A 25243-nucleotide genomic window follows, 5' to 3' on the forward strand; every position below is an offset into this window, starting at 1 on the left:
ACCTTCAAAATAGTCCCCTTGCACAGCAATACAGCACTTTTGGAATGTGTCTTGGAAGTCTTCTTTTTAAGCTTGTCAAGTACCTTCTGCGATTTGTGCCAGATCTCTGCAAGGGTGTCAAAACGCTAACCAAATCTGTGGAAGTGAGATCATGTGGATTGTTCTCGAATGATCATCATGCACAAGTTGCCAATCAGTTTTGACATTTTCAGGAAAATACCCTGAACGACTAGTTACAGCATCGCTGCATGCCAAACGTACGTCACGTCAAACGTCTTTGTGGCAGATTTGCCCAGTTTCATGCAGAATTTCATGTTTGCTATTTGTTCTAACTTGCTGTCTGTGAATAGCGGAATAGCACCAGAATAGCACCAGTTACACCATTAGCCTTCAAACCTTTTCATACCACCTAGTATACGTACAGCCTTGTGGACACGGAGACAGACAGAAAGACAACCAGCTGAGGGAGGGCAGAGAGACAGACAGGGTGGGGGCAGGTAGAGAGAGACAGAGAGGCAGATAGACAGACAGAGGCAGATAGAGGTAGAGAGCGAGTGAGAGACAGACAGGTATCTTCCACCTGTTGAAGAGTAACATTAAAGTGCACAGGTTTACTTACCTGATGTCGTGGGTCAACTCTGCCCACTGGGCTGTGAGATCGTGACTCATAATGACTTCTGGGAGTTGAAGGACCTGAACCCTGACATAGAAAGTGATCACCTGTGCGATCCAAACTGAGAGAGAGAGAGAGAGAGAGAGAGAGAGAAAGATGAGAAAGTCCTCACTAGATCTAGAAAATATAATCACATCAGCCCTGTTTTAATCATCTACACTGCTCCCAATTCCATCTCACACTGATTATAAAATACTACTACTGACGTATAAAGCACTTAATGCTCTCACACCGCAGTATCTGAGTGAACTTCTGTACCAGTATGATCCTCCACGCCTACTTAGATCGAAAGGTGCAGGCTATTTGTTGGTACCTCAAATAATGAAGACTCCAGCAGGGGGCAGATGTTTCTCTTATAAACCCCACAGTTATGGAACAACCTTCCAATCAGTGTTCGGGACTCAGACACAGTCTCAGTGTTCAAGTCGAGGCTGAACACATATTTATTTAGCGGAGTCTTTAGTCAGTAGGTGTTTGTGAGGTAAAGGAGCAGATCTGGAGGGATCATGGATATGGAGTGTTTGGTGAACTGGGATATTTGGATGCTGTCGTCTCCTCACTCTCACACGTTCACTCAGGTTTGTTGATGGTGGTGTGGTGGCTCGTCTCTTATCCCAGAGATCCTCATGTCTGTGTTTCCTTCTGCTTCTTCCTTTTAGTTCTGCTGCCAGAGTGAATCTTACCAGAGTCCAAACTGCACAGTGACATTAACTTTCATACAACAATAAGGAGACTTAATAATCCATATCCTTCTCTTCCTGTCACCCTCTCTCTCTCTCTCTCTCTCTCTCTCTCTCTCTCTCTCTCTCTTGGTCGAGTTTAACATGCTTTTGAGGTTCCACTGATCACTGTTCCTGCTCCTCTTCCTTCCTTGGATCTTCCCACGTCGTCCTGGTCTGCCTCTGGATGATTTTCTCTTCAAATGGAGGCCACTCTGTGCAGCTGGAGATGTTTCTTATCAACGCCCTGGAGATCCATTAAATTCCGGAGTAAGAACGGGAGCTTTGAGGATGGATTTAGACTGTAGTTAATATCTACAGTCTGCTACACTGACTCAGGACTACAGTTTGCTCTGATCTCTATCACTGCACCTCAACATCGTTTATCGGTAATAAATGGACATTCAGTGGCACCCAGATGAGGATGAGGTTCCCTCTTGAGTCTGGTTCCTCTCAAGGTTTCTTCCTTCTGCATCTTGGGGAGTTTTTCCTTCACCACAGTCTCCACTGGCTTGCTCATCAGGGACAAACTTACATTCATAAAGAACATGTTCATTTTTATCACCACATTATCTGTGTTAAGCTGCTCTGAGACAATGTTCATTATTAAAAGCTCAATACAAATAAACATGAATTGAATTGAATTGAATGTCTTACCTGGGTGCTCTGTGTCTGCCTCTGTGGTCCACCATCTCCATGCTCCCTGAAGCATGATGGAATGGATTGCTCTGGCTCCGGTCCCCATGCAGGGGGGTTACTGACTCACTGCTGCCCCCTATCTGAGAGAAGTCGTGATAGCTGGAGCAGCGTCTACAATAAATAAATAAATAAATAAATATATATATATATATATATATATATATATATATATATATATATATATATATATATATATATATATATATATACACAGTGTTGTGCTCATTACTAAAAAATAGTAACTAGTTACAGTTACTCGTTACTTCATTCAAAAAGTAACTTAGTTACTTTGTTGATTATTTACACCAAAAGTAATGCATTACTGTTAAAAGTAACTTTTAGTTACTTTTTTAAAGAACCTTCTTTAATGTTCTCATTAATGCCCTTTTATGCGTTATGGTCTACAAACACAAAACTGACTTGAACACAAAGTAATTTTTAAACACTATTTTATTAAAGTCAGAGCAGCACAAACTGAATATATCACAAGGATTTCTGAAATAAATAACAAAACAAGCTGAATAATATATTCACAATCAAACACTAAAGTGGCTTCTGCTGTTGTGTTGAGCTCTTAAACATGTTCCTTTCACAGCTGAAGTATGAAAACTATCAACAATGTAGAACAGAACACTGGGTTAGCTTCTAGCTTCTAGCATGGTGTTCCTGGAGGAGCTTCAACAGATTGGAGTTGCTGTTTATCGCAGTAGATACGACCTTCGAACCAGAAAGACACAACTTACATTTGACTTGAGTTTTTGTCTTTATACTCAACTAAAGTGAAATAATGATCATATTTCCACTTTAAGAAACTCGTCTTGCTCTCGGAGGGTAATCCACCAATCCTACAATCCTACAATGCGACGCTGCTGTAAACAGTTTAGGCTGTAGTCTACACTTCAGCCGAAAATCATTAATTAAAAAAAGTAACGGGTAACGCACCATTCGGTAACGGTAACGGCGTTACTTTATTTTTAAAAGTAACGCATTACAGTATTAATTTCTGTCAAAAGTAACGCGTTACCGGTAACACGTTACTACCCAACACTTTATATACTGTATGTATATATATATATATATATATATATATATATATATATATATATATATATATATATATATATATATATATATATATATATATATTTATTTATTTATTTATTTCAACTAAACATTGTGCATTTGATCACAGTTTATTGTTTACAGTTTGAAAGTGATTGGTACACCTGTTGATGAAGTCATCTGTCTCCATGTTTGCTGATTGGCTGAGAGCTCTGACCCAACCCAACATGTCTTCCTGAGTATCAGCACTGAGTAAATATGAACGCATTCCCTGATGAACTACCTACACGCACACACACACACACACACACACACACGCACACACACATGCGTTTCAGAAAAGTGCAGTTTAAAAAAAAAGTCTAGATTTTCTAATATATAAACCCACCTTAAAAGCATACTTCCTGTTTTTACACTCTCTTGGAGAGCAAAAGAAAATCTTATAGCTGGGGAGGGGAAGACTTCCTAACACACCTTCCTCCCTACTGTCTAAAGGAGAGAGAGAGAGAGAGAGAGAGAGAGAGAGAGAGAGAGAGAGAGAGAGAGAGAGAGAGAGAGTATTAGTACTTGGCCTTTGTCCTCCATGGTTGGTGACTCCATATATCAGAAAGACTTGACTGCTAGGTGAGAATTTGCTATGACTACATTAGAGAGAAAAGCTCAGGGGTGGGGTTGGGTGTTCTCAGGTTACCTGTACAAGTTAAGGTTGTGGAAACATACCACTGGACCAAGGTTACAGAAAAAAAACTGGTGTCTAGGCCAACCGAATTAGATAAAATATTGGCATGATCTCATCTGGTCAAAAAATCCCCGGACTCATTCCCTCAATGTGGACAAGCCCTTGCAAATGTCCTGGAGTAGGACTCCAGCAGACCAGGCCGTAGAGGCCGCCACACTCAGAGAGGAGTAAGCCTTGACCCCAAAAGGAGCGGGGAGACCAAAGGGCTCATAGAAAATAGCATCCACAATCCACCTGCTGAGAGTCTGCTTGTTGCCTATAGGGGCCATAGCAGACAAACAGCTGCTCTGACTTTCTCCACAGACTCGTCCTGCTCGCACTGGACACAGTCGGTTTGTTTCTCGTACAGCACAGGCTGGGAGGAGACCGTGGGCTCTCTAGCTTGCATAATCTCTCCCTCTTTGGAGGAAGAAATGTGGAGCGCCGCGCTTCTCGCGCCGGGGGAAGAAGCCGCCGTAGAGCATGCTTTCCACAGTGAGCGAGTGCACAGATACACACACAAAGCGCTTACCTGAACAAACAGAAGCTAGCCTCAGCTCCACTGCATGCACATTTTTAGCATCCTAGTGATGACATCACCCCACTGCTGATGTTGCGATTTGCCGCTGGCCAGATTTCACACGTGATTTAAAGCGTGAGCAACACGGAAGCGTTCCGAAAGCTTTTCCAAGCAGCTCGAGTTCCTAAAAGGAAACTCTTTGATTCACCTAAACTGTGGGATTTGGTAAATGCCCTCTAGTGGAATTCCATTGCAAAAGCAGGCAGAATTCCTACTGACTCAAGAGACTTGTGAGATTCGGATCCATTCACTGAGTGATTCAGAAGGCTCAGAATGACTTCTTATCTCTAGTATCTACTAACTATAACCTGACCAACAGACTGATGGTACTCTTAACCTTCAGCGCCGTGCCAGCGCGACCAATATCCCATTGTGTTGATGTTTAACAATAGAGTAAATAAAAAGGGAGAAGAGTAACCATGTCTAACTATACATCATTCTAAAGGTCTAAGCCTCAAGCAGTGATTTCAGATCTCTGTTTTTTAATGGAAAACGTATAATGAATGTATTTGCTGAATTTGTGTAAGCATGCCGTAAAGCATTTTTGCTCCAACCAAACAATAGTGTTGTAATTTAGATGGTTATTCTTGTTACAGTTCTTTGATTAGTGTATTGTTTGTATTTGTTTAAGAATAACTTTCGCATAAAAAAAAGAGATCTTGGTGGTAAAAAAAATATAAAGCTGGGAGAATATAGTGTTACAAAACAAATGAGACCACTTGGAGATCTGCATGGAGATGGAAAATCTGAGCCTATTTTACATCTGTAAGTTACATTATATCTCCCTTTACAGTTTTTTACCGTGTTATAAATTTTATTGTCAGTTTGTTTTAATATGAGAAATGCTTGATATGTAACTGTTAACATTTAAAGCAAGGTAGGTGTTTTCAGCTGTGTGGGGCGGAGTGGGGTGGGGCGGGGACATAGTCTCAAATAAATGTTCGTAGGAATCTAATTTTTCATGATATCTTCATTCAATTTAAAATATAAACTCATGAGACATGTGGCTTTTAACTCAGTTTTCTGGATTGATACATTACAGTATTTATATATGAAGAAACAAACATTTCAATGCAGGAATGGGATTCTGGAACATTGATTCTGAACTTATGTCACTGATCATGACTGTGTTCCTGACTGTGTTCCACTCCAACATCTTCATCAAGTATGCAGATGCCACCACTGTGGTCAGCCAGATCATCAACATCAACAGGACTGTGCAGAGCTCGCAACATCATCAAGGACTCTTTACATCCCAGTCACAAACTGTTTAATCTCCTTTCATCAAGATGGAAATACAGCGACATATGCACCAGAACAGCAGGTTCAGGGCCGCCTTTTCCATCCACCATCACATTCACAATCACAATCACCTTCATCTTATGGAACTCTACACTACACCATTAGATCACTGTATACACACTGTCCAAACACTGTGTGGAACTTCTGTACTGTTCTACACACAATGTACATTACAATTTATCTACCTACCTACCTACCTACCTACCTATACACAAGTGCTGAGGGAATTAGAAAGGGCTTCTAAAAAAATGCTAACAGCTGCAACGTAAAGCAGAGGAGCACTTGCAAGTGTAGATGTTCGGGGAAGGTTGTAGCTCAGTAGTTAATGCATTTGCCTCTGGATCGGAAGGTCTTAAGTTCAAATCCCAGCATCACCAAACTGCTAAGTCGTTCTGAATGAGGGTGTCTGCTAAATGCTATAAATGTAAATGTAATTGTGATAAGCAAAACATAAGAGAAGTTTGGGGAAGTGGAGGGAGATGCGAGATAAGACACAAGTTGTTGACTCTACTGAGGATGTTGTGAAGCAGTTAGAGGGGCAGAGGTAACATCGTTGTTATTTACAGAAGGTGCACAGTATGCAGTGTGAGTGTGACTTGAAGCAAATCAGCAAAAGGAAGCATTTGCTCCCATTACAGAGTGAGGAGATAACGGGTGGGCAGGGGGTGACCTAGTGTGGGTGGGCAGGGGGTAACCTAGTGGTTTAACTGGTTTATCTACTTTAAAGATCTTGGGCTTTTATTTGTATAATGAGCTTGAAAATATCTGTGGATTGCCGATGAGCATTTAGAACCTGTGGCTGGTGATACAAAAGTCTGAACTGAGCTTTTCAACCTGTTGCCACCACAACACACCAAAAATGAGTGAAATGAAAAAGAATGAATGATAAACAATCACATACAGTTATGTGGCTTACCTTTATAGTAAAAGAGACAGTAGTTAGATAAAACAAACCACCTCTTCTTCCACAACTTCAGCCCCATACTGTCCTTTAAAGAAAGCACACAGAGAGAAAAGGTCTCACAGACAGTCTCATCAGTTAATAAACCCCAATAGATCTTTAAAGGCCTTTGGCATATTCCCTTATACAGAAAAATGTATACACTTAGCACAGGAGGTTTAAAGGCTTTGTTCAAGGGCCCAGCAGTGGTGCTTGGAGGTGCCTGGACTTGACCTTATGACTTTCTGAGCAAAAACTCAACATCTTAACCACTGATCAAGCACTTTTAACATCAGATGTTGAGCTGTAAGAAGTTAGAGATTAGCTGGGAATGAAACAGAAGAACAGGAAGTAGGATCCACTCCAGCAGGTGGTTTATATTTAGAGAGACAGCAAGGCTTTTCTTAGCATCAGGGCTGAGATGTTGTACTGCAGGGTGGACAGGTTGGAGTGTTGTGTAGCAGAAATTAGGAATGTAGTGTAGTGTCAAGTCAAGTTTATTTCTATTGCATTTTTCACAACAGACATTGTCTCAAAGCAGCTTTACAGAAATCAACAGTGAAGGTGAATGGTGTGTGTTTATCCCTGATGAGCAGCCATGGTGACTGTGGCAACATTTAACATGTAATCAACAAATGTTAGTGTAGCACAAACACCAGCATTTCTTCTCATAGTCATGGTTCCATTTCCACACTGTAACTCTTTACACTGGCTGAGAACCTTCCAGGTGCTGAACTTCACACTGAGGGAAAGGAGTAATCACACTGTAGCACAGGTCAGTGTTATTTGTGAATGTGTTGCTGATTTAGATCTGGAATTAGAGTTATTAATGAATCTACTTTACAGGTGAAAATAATACTAACACTACTACTGCACTGTAACATGAAATTTATTTTTTGACTACTTGCGCATGATATAGCGGATGAGCTCGGTCTTATGATCAACAGTTTAATTCTTACATCTAATAAAATTCAAAGTAAAATTGCAAACTTGGACTTCACCTTCTACAGTCCTGAAAACGTTTCAAAAAAACATTTTGGATTTCTGTTGAAATGATGGGCTCTGCAACCCGTCAGCAGAACAGAAGAGCCCCAACACGAGATATTTACACCTTATTGATGGAGTGGCAGGACACTGTCAGGAACCCCTAATATGAAAAATGGAGTACCTAGTAACAGTAACTAGGGCGGGGTTTCTGGTCTCTGTTCAGCAGTAGCCAACAGAGAAAGATCTTAGACACATTTCGTGCCCAAATCCTGTTTCAGGCAGATCTGAATCTAAATGTGTGTATATTCAGTGTCAGATGGTGAGAAACAGGTTGTGAAAGTGAGGAGTAACTGCTTCAGTTAACTAGTTCTTTGTAAATAGGTGAGTTTTCTAAACTCTATAATTGTATTTTTTTGGTTAGGTGAGCTTGTGTTTCTGTAAGCTAACATTAACGTACGCTAATTATCATTACTTGATTATTCAAACACAAATTGAGACTAAGGTGACATGAGCAACCTGTTAGCGACGTTAGCAACAGCTTTTAATTTCCAATAGTCACATTCAGGGTAATTAATGGCAGTTGTGATATTTAAGAGTTTTTTGAAATGCGAACAAAAGATCAGGATCATCAACTTGTTGAAAAAACGATGACCCTGATTGTAATTATGGTGTAAAACACAGTTGAGTTCTGTCTGACCATCTCTTCTATTTACCCCTGTCACAGGATTTCCACCTGATATCTTACATGACCTGCTGGAAGGCGTTGTTCCTGTGGAGGTGGCACATTGTTTAAAAAATTTTTTTTTGATTATTTATTTTGGAAGAGCTCAATATGGCCATACTGTCTTTTCCCTACCAGTACTCAGATAAGGTTTACCGTCCTCACCCAATTCCACAAAATGTTGTCCGTCGTGGAACAATTGGAGGGAATGGGCATGAGAACCACACTCTTCTGGGACTGCTGCTTGTTTTTATTGGTTCCAAAGTCCCAGAAGGGGATACATTTTGGGAAGTATTAATGGATTTGAAAGATAGGTTCCCTGGTGGTCTAGTGGTTAGAATGCGGTGCTCTCACCGCTGCAGCCCGGGTTCGATCCCCAGTCAGGGAACCAACCTCAGTCATTAGGGTTGCACAAGCCCTAGTTCTGGTCCCAAGCCCTGATAAATGGGGAGGGTTGCGTTAGGAAGGGCATCCAGCGTAAAAACATGTGCCAAATCAAACATGTGGATGATCCGCTGTGGCGCCCCATAACGGGAGAAGCCAAAAGAAAGTTTTAATGGATTTGAAAGATAAAGTAGAACTTGCTGTGTCTCATACTTTCACAGATGAAACTATTCAGTACATGGATTGTAAGATTTCAGATCATAGGCAGCTACTTAAAGAAGTCTTGCCCAGATTATGATTACGACCAAAGCATCATTATATTGAGCATTATCTCCATCTCATGAAGTGCTTTGGCCCTTTGGTGAATCTCTGGACAATGTGATTTGAGGGGAAGCATAAAGTGTTCAAGCAAATTGTTCAGGATTCTCATAACTACAAAAATGTGTTGAAAACATTGGCAGAGAGACACCAAAACCTGATGACATTCTATTTGTCATTTACACGATTTTTCAATCAACATTGAAGGCACATCGTTTGTTGCTGGCATGTTTGTTTGTACTGGTGTTCAGGATGCCTTACCTGAGTTTAAAGAGAAAACACATTACCCATTAAATACAATATCTACTTTTTACTCAAAGACTATGAAATATTGTATGTTGAGCATTTAAGATCATATGAGCTCATAAAAAGATGTTGGGTAATGTGTAGTTCACACTTTGCACACATTGCTGGTATGTTTTGTGAATATACAGAAGGTCTTTTCTCACCAGTCACTATCACACACACTGTTATTACTGTTTAACTGCAATAATAACAATTACAAAGTGTTTTAAACAACACATGTGCAATAACAATCATTTAAACCATGCAATATGTCTGATAGCGTAACTACTTACTCATGGTCTCTTTTTTTATCTTCTTCTTTGTATTTATACATTGTGTTGTGTTTATACTGGATATTGTATTATGTCTCTATTCTTTTATATATTTGCATTTCTTTTTCTTTGCTGCTATAACAGAGAAATCTCTCCACTGTGGGACGAATAAAGGTAGATCTGATCTGATCTTAATAAATTGTTAATTCAGCTCCTTCCATTGCTGAACTAAAAGATAGATGGCCTGCACTCTTTTGTAAAGCTCAAGTAAGTAAAAAAAAAAATAAAAAATTGAACTAGGACCACAAAGTAACACTCATCCTTGCAGCACTACTTGATCTGGAAAAATGTTTTAGTTTATTTGTCTATCCTTTTGTTCCCAATGCAGCTTTAAAGTGAAGTTCACAGGATAACAAATCAAAATCTGCCTTTTTTTTTGTTCTTTGCTGCTCTTGACAAATATACACCTCAGTTGTTGAAACTGTACAAAAAGAGGAAAATAGGATTTTTGGTGAAAAGATGGAAGAGGTTTTGATGGCATTATACATCCCATAAATTTCTTATTAATTTAAAATGTTGAAAATACTACAATGCAGAATGCCAGTCATGACCATATGATTCAGAATTTTATATCTGAAAATGATCTTTTTAATATTGTTTTTTTACATTATGTTTTACATAATTAGTTTTTCCAAGTGGCAGATGTACATTTGCACACACACACTCACTGAGCATGTATTCTTGTTTCAGGATGAGTTGGAGGCCCAGGAGGGGGCAGTGGCTCTGGTGTCAGTGGTGAATGAAGACGTAATGCCTAAAGGAGTTTCCTTTAACACTCACTATGTGTCAATCATCCTTGAGGATCAGGTTGTAATGTCCCATAGATTTTGGACTGATTTACTTGTAATTTTGTTAAGTGGCTTTTTTGAGTTCATCCACGTTGTCTTCTTAAATCTCGATGATAAAAGGAAGCAGCTCAAACCACAGACTTTTTAGGTTCAACATTGTTAACTAACTACTGTTAGACTAATCACACAATGCTGTTTGAATTCATGGGTCATTCCTAATAAATTAATTTTCAATTCTTTTTACCCAAACCCCTCAGGTCAGAGTTTTGTAAATTCAACTACATGTTTAAATAAAAATTACATTTATGTGATTTCCGGATCCTACCCGCTTTCAGGATTATCCCCACATAACGGATTATACCTAGTTAAGTATATAAACCTAGTTACATGTAATCAAATGGAGTGATTGTTTATATGTAAATTATTAAGTTATTCAACTTAAATCATTCCAACTAATCCATTTTTCAAATGGTTTGAGTTGAACTTACTAATCAGGTTTTACAGTGTAATAAGAAAAAGAATGAGAAGAAGATGAAGGAAAGAAGAAGAACTCACTCGTTTATAAAGCCATCCTCTGATCACTACTGCGCAGTTTGGATCTCTCTGCACTGAGCCAGACCGTTTACTAAATGACTGCAGTTTTGTTTCAGCCTACACACACACACACACACAACACACACACACACACACACACACACACATTATCATCTTTATCTTTATCATCATCATCATCAGAATCACATTGTACAGAGAGAAAGATTTCAAAGAAACATTCATTCAGACTTTTTGGAGAATAGACTAGAACAAAGTGTTTTTTTTTCTGTCACAGAAATATATATATATATATATATATATATATATATATATATATATATATATATATATATATATATATTATATATTAATATATTAGAGAGAGAGAGAGAGAGAGAGAGTGTGTGTGTGTGTGTGTGTGTGTGTGTGTGATACACAAACCATTTCTCTGGTTGATGAAATGGTGACTACACTAGAGGCTCGACTCACTCTGCCCTGTTCCTCCATCCTGCAGACAGACAGAAACACAGACAGACCGACAGACAGACACACAGACATTTTTGTTTGAGTCCCATTTGATGACTTTTGACCTGTTTTTTACTCCTCCCCTTACTCAAGGACTCAGCAGGGGCAGTTTGGTGGTGCTGGGATTTAAACTCACAACCTCTAAACTGAAGTCCTTAATTTTACCCACTTATCTCCAGTGCAGCAGTCTGCATTCTGTGTGCCCTGAGATCAGGAACTACTCCTGTAACTACTCACTGATCTCTCTTACACACACACACACACACTCACACACTCACACACACACACACACACACACACACACACACACACACACACACACACACACACACTCACACACACACACACACACACACACACACTCACACACACACACACACACACTCACACACACACACACACACACACACACACACACACACACACACACACACACACACACACACACACACACACACACACACACACACACACACACACACACACACACACACACACACACACACACACACACACACACACACACACACACACACACACACACACACACACACACACACACACACACACACACACACCACACACACACACACACACACACACACACACACACACACACACACACACACACACACACACACTGCACACACACACACACACACACACTCACACACACACTCACACACACACACACACACACACACACACACACACCACACACACACACACACACTCACACACACACTCACACACACACACACACACACACTCACACACACACACACACACACACACACATACACATATATATTTATTAGGGATGTGCATCTCTACGATTCCCCCATGACAATGCATTTTGATCCAATTTCTATTTGATGCAATGAAACAAATCTGATTCAGTTCTTTGGTTCAAAAAGACACTAAATCATCAATTTACTTTATTGCCTTCTGATTTTTAACACATGGCTGTTTCACAAACATGCTTTTATAGGGCAAAAAAAAAAACTGAAATAAAACCAGATGTTCTTTTCCTGTTGTGTCTCCAGGAAGATGCAGCTCTACCTCTGCCATGTTAATCTGTATTCTATGTGACTCTTAAGCATCGGTCTCCGTAGTGTTGTGATACGTCATATTCAAGTAGTAGCAGTGGTGCTGAGAGAACGCGCTCGAGAAACGAGGAGAAATCAATCTACATAAAAAAATACTGCTCACTAATGATAAATGATACAATTATCTACTACTAATTAAATATAAATAAAACACAAATATGTTCAAAATAACACATAACACATGCAATACAAACGACAACTTGTCTCTGATGCACAATGTTTGTAATCGATGCATCACATTGTTAACTTTTATGTCAATGCACTGATGCAAATTACTGAATCTCCAGTCAGCTATTACACTTTTCTACCACTAGGGGCCCGGCATGTACAGGGCAAGGAGAGTGTGGAAATATACACATAAAACTTTATCATTACAATTCTGTGCATAGAAACTGTGAGTGTGTGTGTGTGTGTGTGTGTGTGTGTGTGTGTGTGTGTGTGTGTGTGTGAATTAATGATGGTGTATAGAGCATTAATGAGGTAGGACATTACAGATAAAAGCTCTTGAGGAGGTGAAACTCTTTGAGGAGGACGTGTCTGAGAATCACTGAGCTGATGAAATGTGATCAAAGTAAGATCTGCTGATGGAGCCACCATACAGAAACATCATCATTATCATCCATAGCTCTCATCATATCTCATTTTATTAATCAGAATCAGAAAACGTCTGGTGCAACAAAATCCAAAGCACACAGAAGCCATGATTAATATTAGCAGTCTGCTACAGTGTGCTCAGGACCACAGTTTGGCATGTCAGTGTCCATCACTTCTACCTCATGAAGTCTCATGGAGTTTTTCCTTTACCACAGTCACCACTGGATCACGCATTAGGAAGGAAATACAACTAACGTCTACATTTCAACTTTATAATCTCTTTATCTCTGTAAATCTGCTTCAGAAAAATGTCTTTAAACAACTCGACAAATAAACACTTCATACACACGCGTGTGGAGGCAGTGCAGAGAGATGTGCATAAATAAATACCCCCAACTGCAGTCCTGCTTCATCTCACACCATCCCACATTACTAACATCAAAGCATCATTTTAAATTCAAGTTTTTTATTAAAAAAAATATATGAAATGTTCAATATTAAGAACTAATAAATTATTTACCTATAATTATTAATAATAACCAACTTGGACTGAGCCATTAAGCACACGAGCTAATCTCACAGTCACTCTGTCCTTCAGGGCTTCATCATGCTCCATAAAGTAGCATAAACTTCATAAACTTCAATGAACACACACACACACACACACACACACACACACACACACACACACACACACACACTTCAGTTCTGACCTGCTGGCTGAAACGCTGCTGTGCTGATTTAAACGTTCCTGTGAATACACACACACACACACACACGCACGCAGGCACACACACACACACACACACACACACACACACACACACACACACACACATATCCTAAACCAGTGCTAAGTTTGGAGTGACAGGTGACAGGTGGTTACCATGGGAATGTGGGCGGAGTAAAAAGAATGAGTGCTATGTAAGGGAAGGCACTCTCTCTCACACACACACACACACACACACACACACATGACAGGAGCACACATTCTCAACCTCAAATGTCAGTAAGAATCTCACACTCTCTCACACTCCAGCACGTATACACACACACACACACACACACACACACACACACACACACACACACACACACAAGACACATGGCTTGTCTTTCTGCAGCTGTGTATGGTTCCACATGACCAGTGTACAGATCCATGAGGTTCCTGTGGAGGTGAAAGGAACTATGAGCCATGGCTGCAGATGTTCTGTGTTTGAGGAGCTCAGAATCGCTCAGAAGTGTGAGGACCCTGTGAGTCAGTGAGCAGATAACTTCAGACTGAAAGAGTAAATCTGGATGATGCTGAAACACAGTGTTCATTACACAGGTCCTCATCATGGAACTGTGTGTGCATGTGTGTGTGTGTGTGTGTGTGTGTATGTGTGTGTGTTTAGTGGCATGCCATGTGTAGGAGTGTGTATGGGTGTTAAAGAATGTCTTACTGCACTATGACATCAACTTCCCATTCAACAGAACAAAACATTGTACACAGAATCAAAACATATTTATAATAATGATCCTTCATCTATTCTCTGTAATCCCTCCTTTATCCTCTCTAATCCCTCCTTTATCCTCTCTAATCCCTCCTTTATCCTCTCAATCCCTCCTTTATCCTCTCTAATCCCTCCTTTATCCTCTTCAATCCTCCTTTATCCTCTCTAATCCCTCCTTTATCCTCTTCAATCCCTCCTTTATCCTCTCTAATTCCTCCTTTATCCTCTCCAATCCCTCCTTTATCCTCTCTAATCCCTCCTTTATCCTCTCCAATCCCTCCTTTATCCTCTCTAATCCCTCCTTTATCCTCTTCAATCCCTCCTTTATCCTCTCTAATCCTCCTTTATCCTCTTCAATCCCTCCTTTATCCTCTCTAATCCTCCTTTATCCTCTCTAATCCCTCCTTTATTCTCTCTAATCCTCCTTTATCCTCTTCAATCCCTCCTTTATCCTCTTCAATCCCTCCTTTATCCTCTCTAATCCCTCCTTTATCCTCTCTAATCCCTCCTTTATCCTCTCCAATCCCTCCTTTATTCTCTCTAATCCCTCCTTTATCCTCTCTAATCCCTCCTTTATCCTCTCTAATCCCTCCTTTATCCTCTCTAATCCTTCCTGTATTCTCTCTAATCCGGATGCGGAATCGTAAATTCTATTTGCACCGCTGGCGGTTTCACTTTTTATAATAATCAACCTGGGAAACGTCAACTACAGGTATGATTCAGTCTCCACGTTACATCATGAATTCCCTGCTGTTTTAGAATTGACAAACTTGACAAGTATAGGTGTGTACACATATGTATATTTTGCATGTGATCACCAACTGAAGTTATTGCTTTTAAATTTTGTGTTTGATGATTTTATGCCTTTTCAAGCACAAACTGAATATTGCATTGTGAATAACTCCACTTTTTTAAACTCATCTGCTAGAAGTGTAAGTAAGACGGTGAGACGACGGAGTTTTATAATTCTTATGTTACTTATATCTGGAAATGTTTCTCTTTAGATCAGGCCTGGGTTTTATTCATATGAATGTGAGAAGTCTGCTCCCCAAGTTGGATATGGTGAGTATTTGGGCAATGAATACAAGCCCTGATGTTAGTAATGATGCTATTTCCTCCTTAATGCATACATTGGCCTCTTTGAATTATAAGGAGTTAGTACTTATGGGTGATTTTAATGTGAACTGGTTACAGCCTGCATCTGATAGTTTCAAAACAATCTGTGATACTTCGAATCTCTTTCAGTTAGTAGAGACTCCTACCAGACCAAATTTGAAGAATCCTAAAAAGTCCACATTAATTGATCTAATTTTTAGCAACACTCCCCATAAGTACTCTTCAGCCTCAGTATTTGCTAATGATGTTAGTGACCATTGCGTCATTGCTACAGTTAGGGATACTAAGTTATCAAGTATAAGCCTCGTATTATTACAAGGCGATGTTTGCGGCATTTTACTGAGCAAGGTTTTCTCTTTGATTTAGCACTGTATGCCAGGGACAGGATTTTCCTTATTCCCGATGTTGAGTCTGCTTGGAATTTTTTTTATGAAGGTTTAATATCGTCTATCAATAGGCACGCCCTGTTAAAAAAATTTAGAGTTAAAGGTAGAAATAACCCTTGGTTTTCTGAAACTCTATCTGCTCTTATTCGTGAGCGTGATGTTGCGTGGGCAATAGCTAGACAATCCAACTCATGCTCAGATTGGATCTGTTTCAGGCAGCTTCGAAATCGATGTACAGCTGCTATTAGAAAAGCTAAGGCTGATTATTTTATTGCAAATACTGCTAACTCAAATAATCCGAAGAAATTTTGGCAGAATATAAAACAGCTAAGAGGAAGTAAGATTAGCTCTACTTTTCCTACATGTATAAATATGGATTCCTCTAGTATCTCAGATAAAGAGCAGATGCTCAATTGTTTTAACAATCATTTTGTTGCATCTCGCACTTTGTTTGACACTCAAAATAATACATGTCTGGATTGTAACTTAGACTTTAGGAATGCAGAAAGTCATTTAAAATAGGAGGAGTTCAGATTTAAACAAATCAAGAACTCAGATGTTTATAAAGCACTCAGATCATTGGACACAAATAAGTCACCAGGCCCTGATCATGTGGATCCTTTATATCTCAAATTAGCTGCAGATATTATTACTTCCCCATTAACTTACATTTTTAATCTCTCACTAAATACTGGTGTTGTTCCAGAAATATGGAAATCAGCTTTTGTATTACCTCTGTTAAAAGGGAGAGATCCTGCGGAGTTAGATAACTACAGACCAATTTCAAAGCTTTGTGTTTTAACTAAGATTTTAGAACGTGTTGTTAGTGAACAGCTTACTTGTTATTTGAATACAAACAAAGTGTTGTCTATAAATCAATCTGGATTTCGCAAAAAGCATAGTACCACTACAGCTGTTTTGAAAGTTTTAAATGACATAGTGGGATCAATTGATAAAGGTAATTTCTGTGCCTCTCTTTTTATTGATTTATCTAAGGCTTTTGACACGGTGGACCATAACATACTGTTGCATAGATTGAAAAGTGTTGGTTTATAAGTGGAAGAACTCAATGTGTCCAAATTGAAAGATGTTTATCTGGTTCATTAGTTACTGCTAAAGGTGTTCTTTTATTCACTATTTATATTAACAGTCTTGATCATGCAATACAAGATGTTAATCTCCATTTTTATGCAGACGACACTGTCCTGTACTGTAGTGCTTCCTCTGTGCAGCAAGCTCTGTGTAAACTTCAGTTAGAATTTAATGTCATTCAGTCACGGCTTTTTAATTTAAAGCTTGTTTTGAATAGTGATAAAACTAAATATATGGTGTTCTCGGGTTTAAAGAAACTCGAAGGTAATTTGATTTCTCTTCAGACACTACAAGGTTCAATGATTAAATTAGTCAAAGAGTACAAATACCTTGGCATCATTTTCGATGATGCTTTATCATTTGGCTCTCATATTACTCAACTGAAGAAAAAACTGAAAATTAGGCTTGGGTTTTATTTTAGGAACAAGTTTTGTTTGTCTACTTTTTTATCTGTACTTGATTATGGTGATGTAGTATATCAGTTTGCTCCAATCTCTATTCTCTCTACCTTAGATGCTGTTTATCATAGTGCCCTAAGGTTTATACTAAATTGTAAATCTTCTGTGCATCATTGTACCTTGTATAAAAGCGTGGGCTGGCCCTCTCTGTTCAGTAGGAGAAAAATTTACTGGTACATAATTATTTATAAAGCTATCTTGTGGATGTTACCTTCGTACCTTTGCAGTTTAACGCAACAGAAATCTGTTACATAATATTCTTTACGCTCTCAGAACTGCTATACGCTGTCAGTTCCTTTTGCTAGAACTGAACTGGGTAAGAAATCTTTTGCGTACTCAGCACCGTTTGACTGGAATCTTATCCAATCGAAATTGAAGTTGCGAAATCTTCTCTCCATGGACCAGTTCAAAGTAGCTCTTTGGCAACTGGAAGACGACTCTGTGAAATGTAACTGTTTTTAAACTTTGTTTGTGAAATGTATTTGTTTTAACTGTGTTTGTGATGTGTAAGTCTGTAACTGAATGTATTGCTGCTCATCTTGGCCAGGTCACTCCTGTGAATGAGATTTTTATTCTCAGTGAGTTTCTACCTGGTTAAATAAAGGTAATAAATCCCTCCTTTATTCTCCTATATTCTCTCTAATCCCTCCTTTATTCTCTCTAATCCCTCCTCTTTCTATCTGAAAGATCATTGGATCTCCAGCGGCATGCTTTCCAAAGTAACCAGTCAGCACAAGAAGCCATTAGTTCAGCGCTTCATTCTGAATAAACTCACCTGCAGAACAACAGCTGTTTACACATCTCCCATCAGATAACTGCTACAGAAGCATTTACTTTAAGTCTAGTCACTGCATGCACTATATGTCACCTCTACCTCAATATCTGCATGAATTATAGTCACTTCTACCTCAACATCTGCATGCATTATACCGTCACCTCTACCTTAACATCTGAATGCATTATAGCGGCCTCTACCACAATATCGGCATGAATTATAGTCGCCTCTACCTTAACATCTGCATGCATTCAACTATTTCCAATAATCTATTCTCCATTTGCTGAGCTACAAACCATATTACATCTGGCCTTACTTGAACAAACCACATGGTTCTTGGCAACATCAAAGCGTGTGTGAAGATTCAACACTTCCAGAATTCTTTAATGCTCTCTGATCAGCTCCTCAGCATCAGTATCACACACAGGCACTCCATCATATCCCTGAGGGACCAATCACCAATTACCCTGATCACCATCAGCCCCATTTGCACCAGTGGTTTCACATGACCTACGCCATCCTCCTGCACAGCTGTAACATCTCATCACCCTCACAGCTGCGTTCTTTCAGGAACTCATCATATTAACACACTTTACATCAACATTTAATCCTGCTCCTGTAATCCTCAATATCACTGACATTTCAATATCATACTGCACTCTACACACACACACACACACACACACACACACACACACACACACAGTTCTCTTCAGAAACAAGCAAGAAAATTGATATTATACCTGCTCTGTTGTCTGGGTCCAAAAGCAAGTTCTAACTCTTTCTGTGTTGTCTCTCTCTTTTGCTTTCTCTCCCTCTTTCTCCCTCTTTCCCCCTATTTACTCCTACACTCTCTGTGTAAAGACACACTCTTTTTCTTCCGAAACACAAGTCCCTCTGTCCTCATCCCCTTCCTCCCTCATTCCCTCTCTCATGACTATGACCCTTTTATTTCATTGACATTTTTAACAATGAAGGCTTTTACTCACACCATACTGTCACACACACACACACACACACACACACACACACACACACACACACACACAATAATTTGTTGATTACATTTTATATTTAATGTTTATCTATTCTTCACTTTAATGTGTGGGGGGGAGGGGCAGGGTTTCAAGCCCCACCTGTTTCCCATCGCCCAAAAAAATATGAAATACCAGTTTAAAAGTAAAAGAAATGATTGAAATATTAAGTCTAAAAATCAATAACATTAAATAGCAACAAGATCAAAAATAGAGAAAATAAAAGTGTGGTTTGTGCTTTGTGGTTGCTTTGCTTGTATGAAATTTACATCTAATAAAGAAACTCATAAATTAAGATGATGAAATGAAGAAAAAATTATATAAATACTGCTTGTCATTGCATCCCACTTGTCATATCTTTATTGCCCACTAGAGGGCCCAACACATTGAGAACCTCTGCATTATAAGCTGAGAGACTGACTAGAGGAGTGTGTATGTGTGCTGTAGTCCCCATGGGGCCATGCTTGCTGAGAGTTAAAGTAGGGTTGAAACATGACACTCAGAACTCATCCCTGATTTTTTCTGAACTCACGGAGTTCGCTGTGAATCTGCCGAGCTCAGGTCTGATTATCAGCTCCTACACATGATGTACTGCTGTGTTGGGGCATGTTAGGGGTGTTGAGTCAGACAGAGCACCGAAACTGGTGATTAACCTCGAACCATATTGATCCTGTAGTCCTGGAAGTGATTTGTATTTACATGATGCTATAAACAATAGAAAACTCTCAGTTTTGGGTGAAGTTTATTATATATTCCAGAGCACAAATACAACACATTTTTTACAGACTCCAGAGAATTTCCCTCAATCTTCATCAGCTCTATCAGATTACATGATTGACAACTATTTATCGTAGCAAAGGCACTGGGGTTAGGTGCACTAGATATTATCCTATAGCATTGCCCTCAATAGCTCCCTTCCCCCAGGGGGCACTCTAATGCAGTGTACAGCACACATGCTACAATGCACTACAGATTTACAGCAACTCCCCTTGCTCCCTGGGTTCTTCAAACTTCCTCAAATAAAACTATCATCTATCTTCTACCATGACTTCTTTCTATCTTCCCCTGGGTAAAAAAGTATAGCACTAAATCAGTGCAGTCTTTGGTCCACAGCTACTAGTATCTTCTGTCTTACTTCAATATTTAGGTGAAATAATCACAGGTTGTCTGGGACATGAATTCCAAGGTCATTGTAACATCTAATCTAGTTGCTTGGTCTGTTTGGTGAATCTTCATGTTGGTCTGGCAACTAGCACGTGGTTTTGACTGGTCCTCTAGTTACCCATGAGGTGCAGACATATAGGCCATATGTATTGAGCTTGCTCAGGACATTCTTGTTCATGGAGTGTGAGGAAGAGGTGGATCTGAGGGCTCAAGACACTTCCCTTCTCATTCTGGTTCCTTTCGAGGTTTTCTTCCTGACATTGTCTCAGGGAGTTTTCCTTCCTTTACCTCTGACTCACTGATTTATAATGTAAAATGTAAATTCATGATTTATTGAATTCTGTTATGCTGCTTTATAACAATGTTCACTTTTAAATGTGCTTCACAAACAACACTGAACTGAATCGTCCATGACACAATCCTCACCTTCTTAATGAACTCATAGTTTTAACTGAAGAGAAAATGGACCAAAACGAGCACAAACTAAAAACATAACCATTATATATCAGTAAGAGAATGCTGAGGATGAAGCCACCAGGAAGGAGGAAAAGAGGAAGACCAAGGAGGAGGTTTATGGGTGTGGTGAAGGAAGACATGCAGGTAGTTTGTTTAAAAGAGGCAGATGTTAAGGACAGGTGGGTATGGAGACAGAAGATTCGCTGTGGGGACCCCTAATGGGAGCAGCTGAAAGCAGAAGAAGAAGAAGTTAGAAACACCACAGAACAAAGACAAGGAGCAAGACTGAGATACACACAGCTCTGAACAGCCTGATGATGACTGACACACACATATTGAAAAAAGGCTGCTAACCAGAAACAGGTGTGAGATATCAGACATTTTATGGTCGGGTGACATGCAGGGTTTTATACCCCTGTATGGGTTATGTAGTCTAGGCCTGAATTACATTTTATATATTTTAGATATTACATTTCTAGCAGTAGATAATTATCTAATTTATACACTGAACAGGTGAGAGTTAAGGGCCTTGCCCAGGGGCCCAGCTGTGGCAGATTTATAGTGATGGGAGGTGAACTCATAAACTTCCAATCAGAAGCTCCCACTTTAGCCACGGACAGCTGAACACTATTTATTGCAGAATGTAGAAATGGAAAAAATTACAACCCCTCAGGCAGGTCGAGCACCATGTCTTTGCAAATCTCACAGATATATGGTTATGTTCAGGGTGCTTCAGGAATGCACTGACTCACGCACTTCGCCACCCCAGACCCTGTAGCCCCTTCACAGACCTGTCTTCAGATTCCACCCAGACCCTGTAGTCCCTCCACAGACCTGTCTTCAGACTCCACCCAGACCCTGTATCCCCTTCAGAGACCTGTCTTCAGACTCCACCCAGACCCTGTAGCTGCTCCACAGACCTGTCTTCAGACTCCACCCAGACCCTGTAGCCCCACTACAGACCTGTCTTCAGACTCCACCAAGACCCTGTAGACCTGAAAAGAACTGTCTTCAGACTCCACCCAGACCCTGTAGCCCCTCCACAGACCTGTCTTCAGACTCCACCCAGACCCTGTAGCCCCACTACAGACCTGTCTTCAGACTCCACCCAGACCCTGTAGCCCCTCCACAGACCTGTCCTCAGACTCCACCAAGACCCTGTAATCCCTCTACAGACCTGTCTTCAGACTCCACCCAGACCCTGTAGCCCCTCCACAGACCTGTCTTCAGACTCCACCAAGACCCTGTAATCCCTCTACAGACCTGTCTTCAGACTCCACCCAGACCCTGTAATCCCTCCACAGACCTGTCTTCAGACTCCACCCAGACCCTGTATCCCCTTCACAGACCTGTCTTCAGACTCCACCCAGACCCTGTAGCCGCTCCACAGACCTGTCTTCAGACTCCACCCAGACCCTGTAGCCCCACTACAGACCTGTCTTCAGACTCCACCCAGACCCTGTAGACCTAAAAGGAACTGTCTTCAGACTCCACCCAGACCCTGTAGCCCCTCCACAGACCTGTCTTCAGACTCCACCCAGACCCTGTAATCCCTCCACAGACCTGTCTTCAGACTCCACCCAGACCCTGTAGCCCCTCCACAGACCTGTCTTCAGACTCCACCCAGACCCTGTAGCCGCTCCACAGACCTGTCTTCAGACTCCACCCAGACCCTGTAGCCCCTCCACAGACCTGTCTTCAGACTCCACCCAGACCCTGTAATCCCTCCACAGACCTGTCTTCAGACTCCACCCAGACCCTGTAACCCCTCTACAGACCTGTCTTCAGACTCCACCAAGACCCTGTAGACCCCCCACAGGCCTAGCTTTACACTCCACCCAGACCCTCTACAGGCCTTCGGTTGTTGGTGTAAAAAGGAACAGTAACACAACTTGTATGAAACCTGAGGAAAAAGAAGCAGCACAACTTGATGTGTTTAACACCAAATATAGAACCAACTGCTGGGAAGGAAGTACAAATGAGCCGAGAGAGAGACAGAGACAGAGAGACAGAGAGAAATAGAGAGAGAGAGAGAGAGAGAGAGAGAGAGAGAGAGAGAGAGAGAGAGAGAGAGAGAGAGAGAGGGGGACAGAGAGAGCGAGAGAGAGAGAGAGAGAGAGAGAGAGAGAGAGAGAGAGAGAGAGAGAGAGAGAGAGAGAGAGAGAGATGGTCAAAAGAAAATAAAAATATTACATGACTTAAAAATCCGAGTGAACGCTCCAAAATTACACCTTTAACACATCATTCGTTCCTTTCAACACTTTCATCAGTCATTTACTTTATCTTTCATTCTCTAAATCTCTTTACTTCTCCTTATTAGTGAATAGATAGATAGATAGATAGATAGATAGATAGATAGATAGATAGATAGATAGATAGATAGATAGATAGATAGATAGACAGACAGATAGACCGATAGACCAATAGATAGATAGATAGATAGATAGATAGATAGATAGATAGATAGATAGATAGATAGATAGATAGATAGATAGATAGATAGATAGATGTAAGAATAACAGTGTGGTTAAAAGCTAAAGTAAAAGGAGAAACAGAACCCCCTTCTGTTCTTGGCCTGAGCAACATCCCAAAATATTCTCCTTGAAGTCACTGAGGGGTTTCAGGAATGCACTGACTCACGCACTTCGCCACCCCAGACCCTGTAGCCCCTCCACAGACCTGTCTTCAGATTCCACCCAGACCCTGTAGTCCCTCCACAGACCTGTCTTCAGACTCCACCCAGACCCTGTATCCCTTCAGAGACCTGTCTTCAGACTCCACCCAGACCCTGTAGCTGCTCCACAGACCTGTCTTCAGACTCCACCCAGACCCTGTAGCCCCACTACAGACCTGTCTTCAGACTCCACCAAGACCCTGTAGACCTGAAAAGAACTGTCTTCAGACTCCACCCAGACCCTGTAGCCCCTCCACAGACCTGTCTTCAGACTCCACCCAGACCCTGTAGCCCCTCCACAGACCTGTCTTCAGACTCCACCCAGACCCTGTAGCCCCTCCACAGACCTGTCCTCAGACTCCACCAAGACCCTGTAATCCCTCTACAGACCTGTCTTCAGACTCCACCCAGACCCTGTAGCCCCACTACAGACCTGTCTTCAGACTCCACCAAGACCCTGTAATCCCTCCACAGACCTGTCTTCAGACTCCACCCAGACCCTGTAATCCCTCCACAGACCTGTCTTCAGACTCCACCCAGACCCTGTATCCCCTTCACAGACCTGTCTTCAGACTCCACCAAGACCCTGTAGACCTAAAAGAACTGTCTTCAGACTCCACCCAGACCCTGTAGCCTCCACAGACCTGTCTTCAGACTCCACCCAGACCCTGTAGCCCCACTACAGACCTGTCTTCAGACTCCACCCAGACCCTGTAGACCTAAAAGGAACTGTCTTCAGACTCCACCCAGACCCTGTAGCCCCTCCACAGACCTGTCTTCAGACTCCACCCAGACCCTGTAATCCCTCTACAGACCTGTCTTCAGACTCCACCCAGACCCTGTAGCCCCTCCACAGACCTGTCTTCAGACTCCACCCAGACCCTGTAGCCGCTCCACAGACCTGTCTTCAGACTCCACCCAGACCCTGTAATCCCTCCACAGACCTGTCTTCAGACTCCACCCAGACCCTGTAACCCCTCTACAGACCTGTCTTCAGACTCCACCAAGACCCTGTAGACCCCCACAGGCCTAGCTTTACACTCCACCCAGACCCTCTACAGGCCTTCGGTTGTTGGTGTAAAAAGGAACAGTAACACAACTTGTATGAAACCTGAGGAAAAAGAAGCAGCACAACTTGATGTGTTTAACACCAAATATAGAACCAACTGCTGGGAAGGAAGTACAAATGAGCCGAGAGAGAGACAGAGACAGAGAGACAGAGAGAAATAGAGAGAGAGAGAGAGAGAGAGAGAGAGAGAGAGAGAGAGAGACAGAGAGAGAGAGAGAGAGAGGGGGACAGAGAGAGCGAGAGAGAGCGAGAG

At 41.0% G+C, this 25243-nt stretch overlaps 1 protein-coding gene across 4 annotated transcripts in view; it reads right to left on the reverse strand.

The window, feature by feature from the left end:
- The window catches only part of si:ch211-234p6.5 (pleckstrin homology domain-containing family A member 7), a 38410-nt gene extending 18953 nt beyond the window's left edge, over positions 1-19457 (reverse strand). For 2 of the 4 annotated variants that reach the window (XM_046847305.1, XM_046847302.1), the window contains exons 1-8: positions 18155-18242; positions 11484-11550; positions 11064-11159; positions 6670-6742; positions 3542-3642; positions 3318-3436; positions 2050-2202; positions 620-734 (exon numbers count right to left, since the gene is read on the reverse strand). In XM_046847305.1, coding sequence (XP_046703261.1) covers positions 620-734; positions 2050-2202; positions 3318-3436; positions 3542-3642; positions 6670-6742; positions 11064-11159; positions 11484-11550; positions 18155-18216 — 786 coding nt within the window. In that variant the 5' untranslated portion in view covers positions 18217-18242. Of the gene's footprint in view, positions 1-619; positions 735-2049; positions 2203-3317; positions 3437-3541; positions 3643-6669; positions 6743-11063; positions 11160-11483; positions 11551-13983; positions 14054-18154; positions 18243-18336; positions 18373-19336 lie in introns of those variants that run through there. The other 2 variants (XM_046847303.1, XM_046847304.1) reach the window with 2 other exon arrangements.
- Between the last annotated feature and the right edge of the window lie 5786 nt (positions 19458-25243).

The sequence above is a fragment of the Silurus meridionalis genome, chromosome 4, assembly GCF_014805685.1.
Source record: "Silurus meridionalis isolate SWU-2019-XX chromosome 4, ASM1480568v1, whole genome shotgun sequence".
Lineage (NCBI taxonomy): Eukaryota > Metazoa > Chordata > Actinopteri > Siluriformes > Siluridae > Silurus > Silurus meridionalis.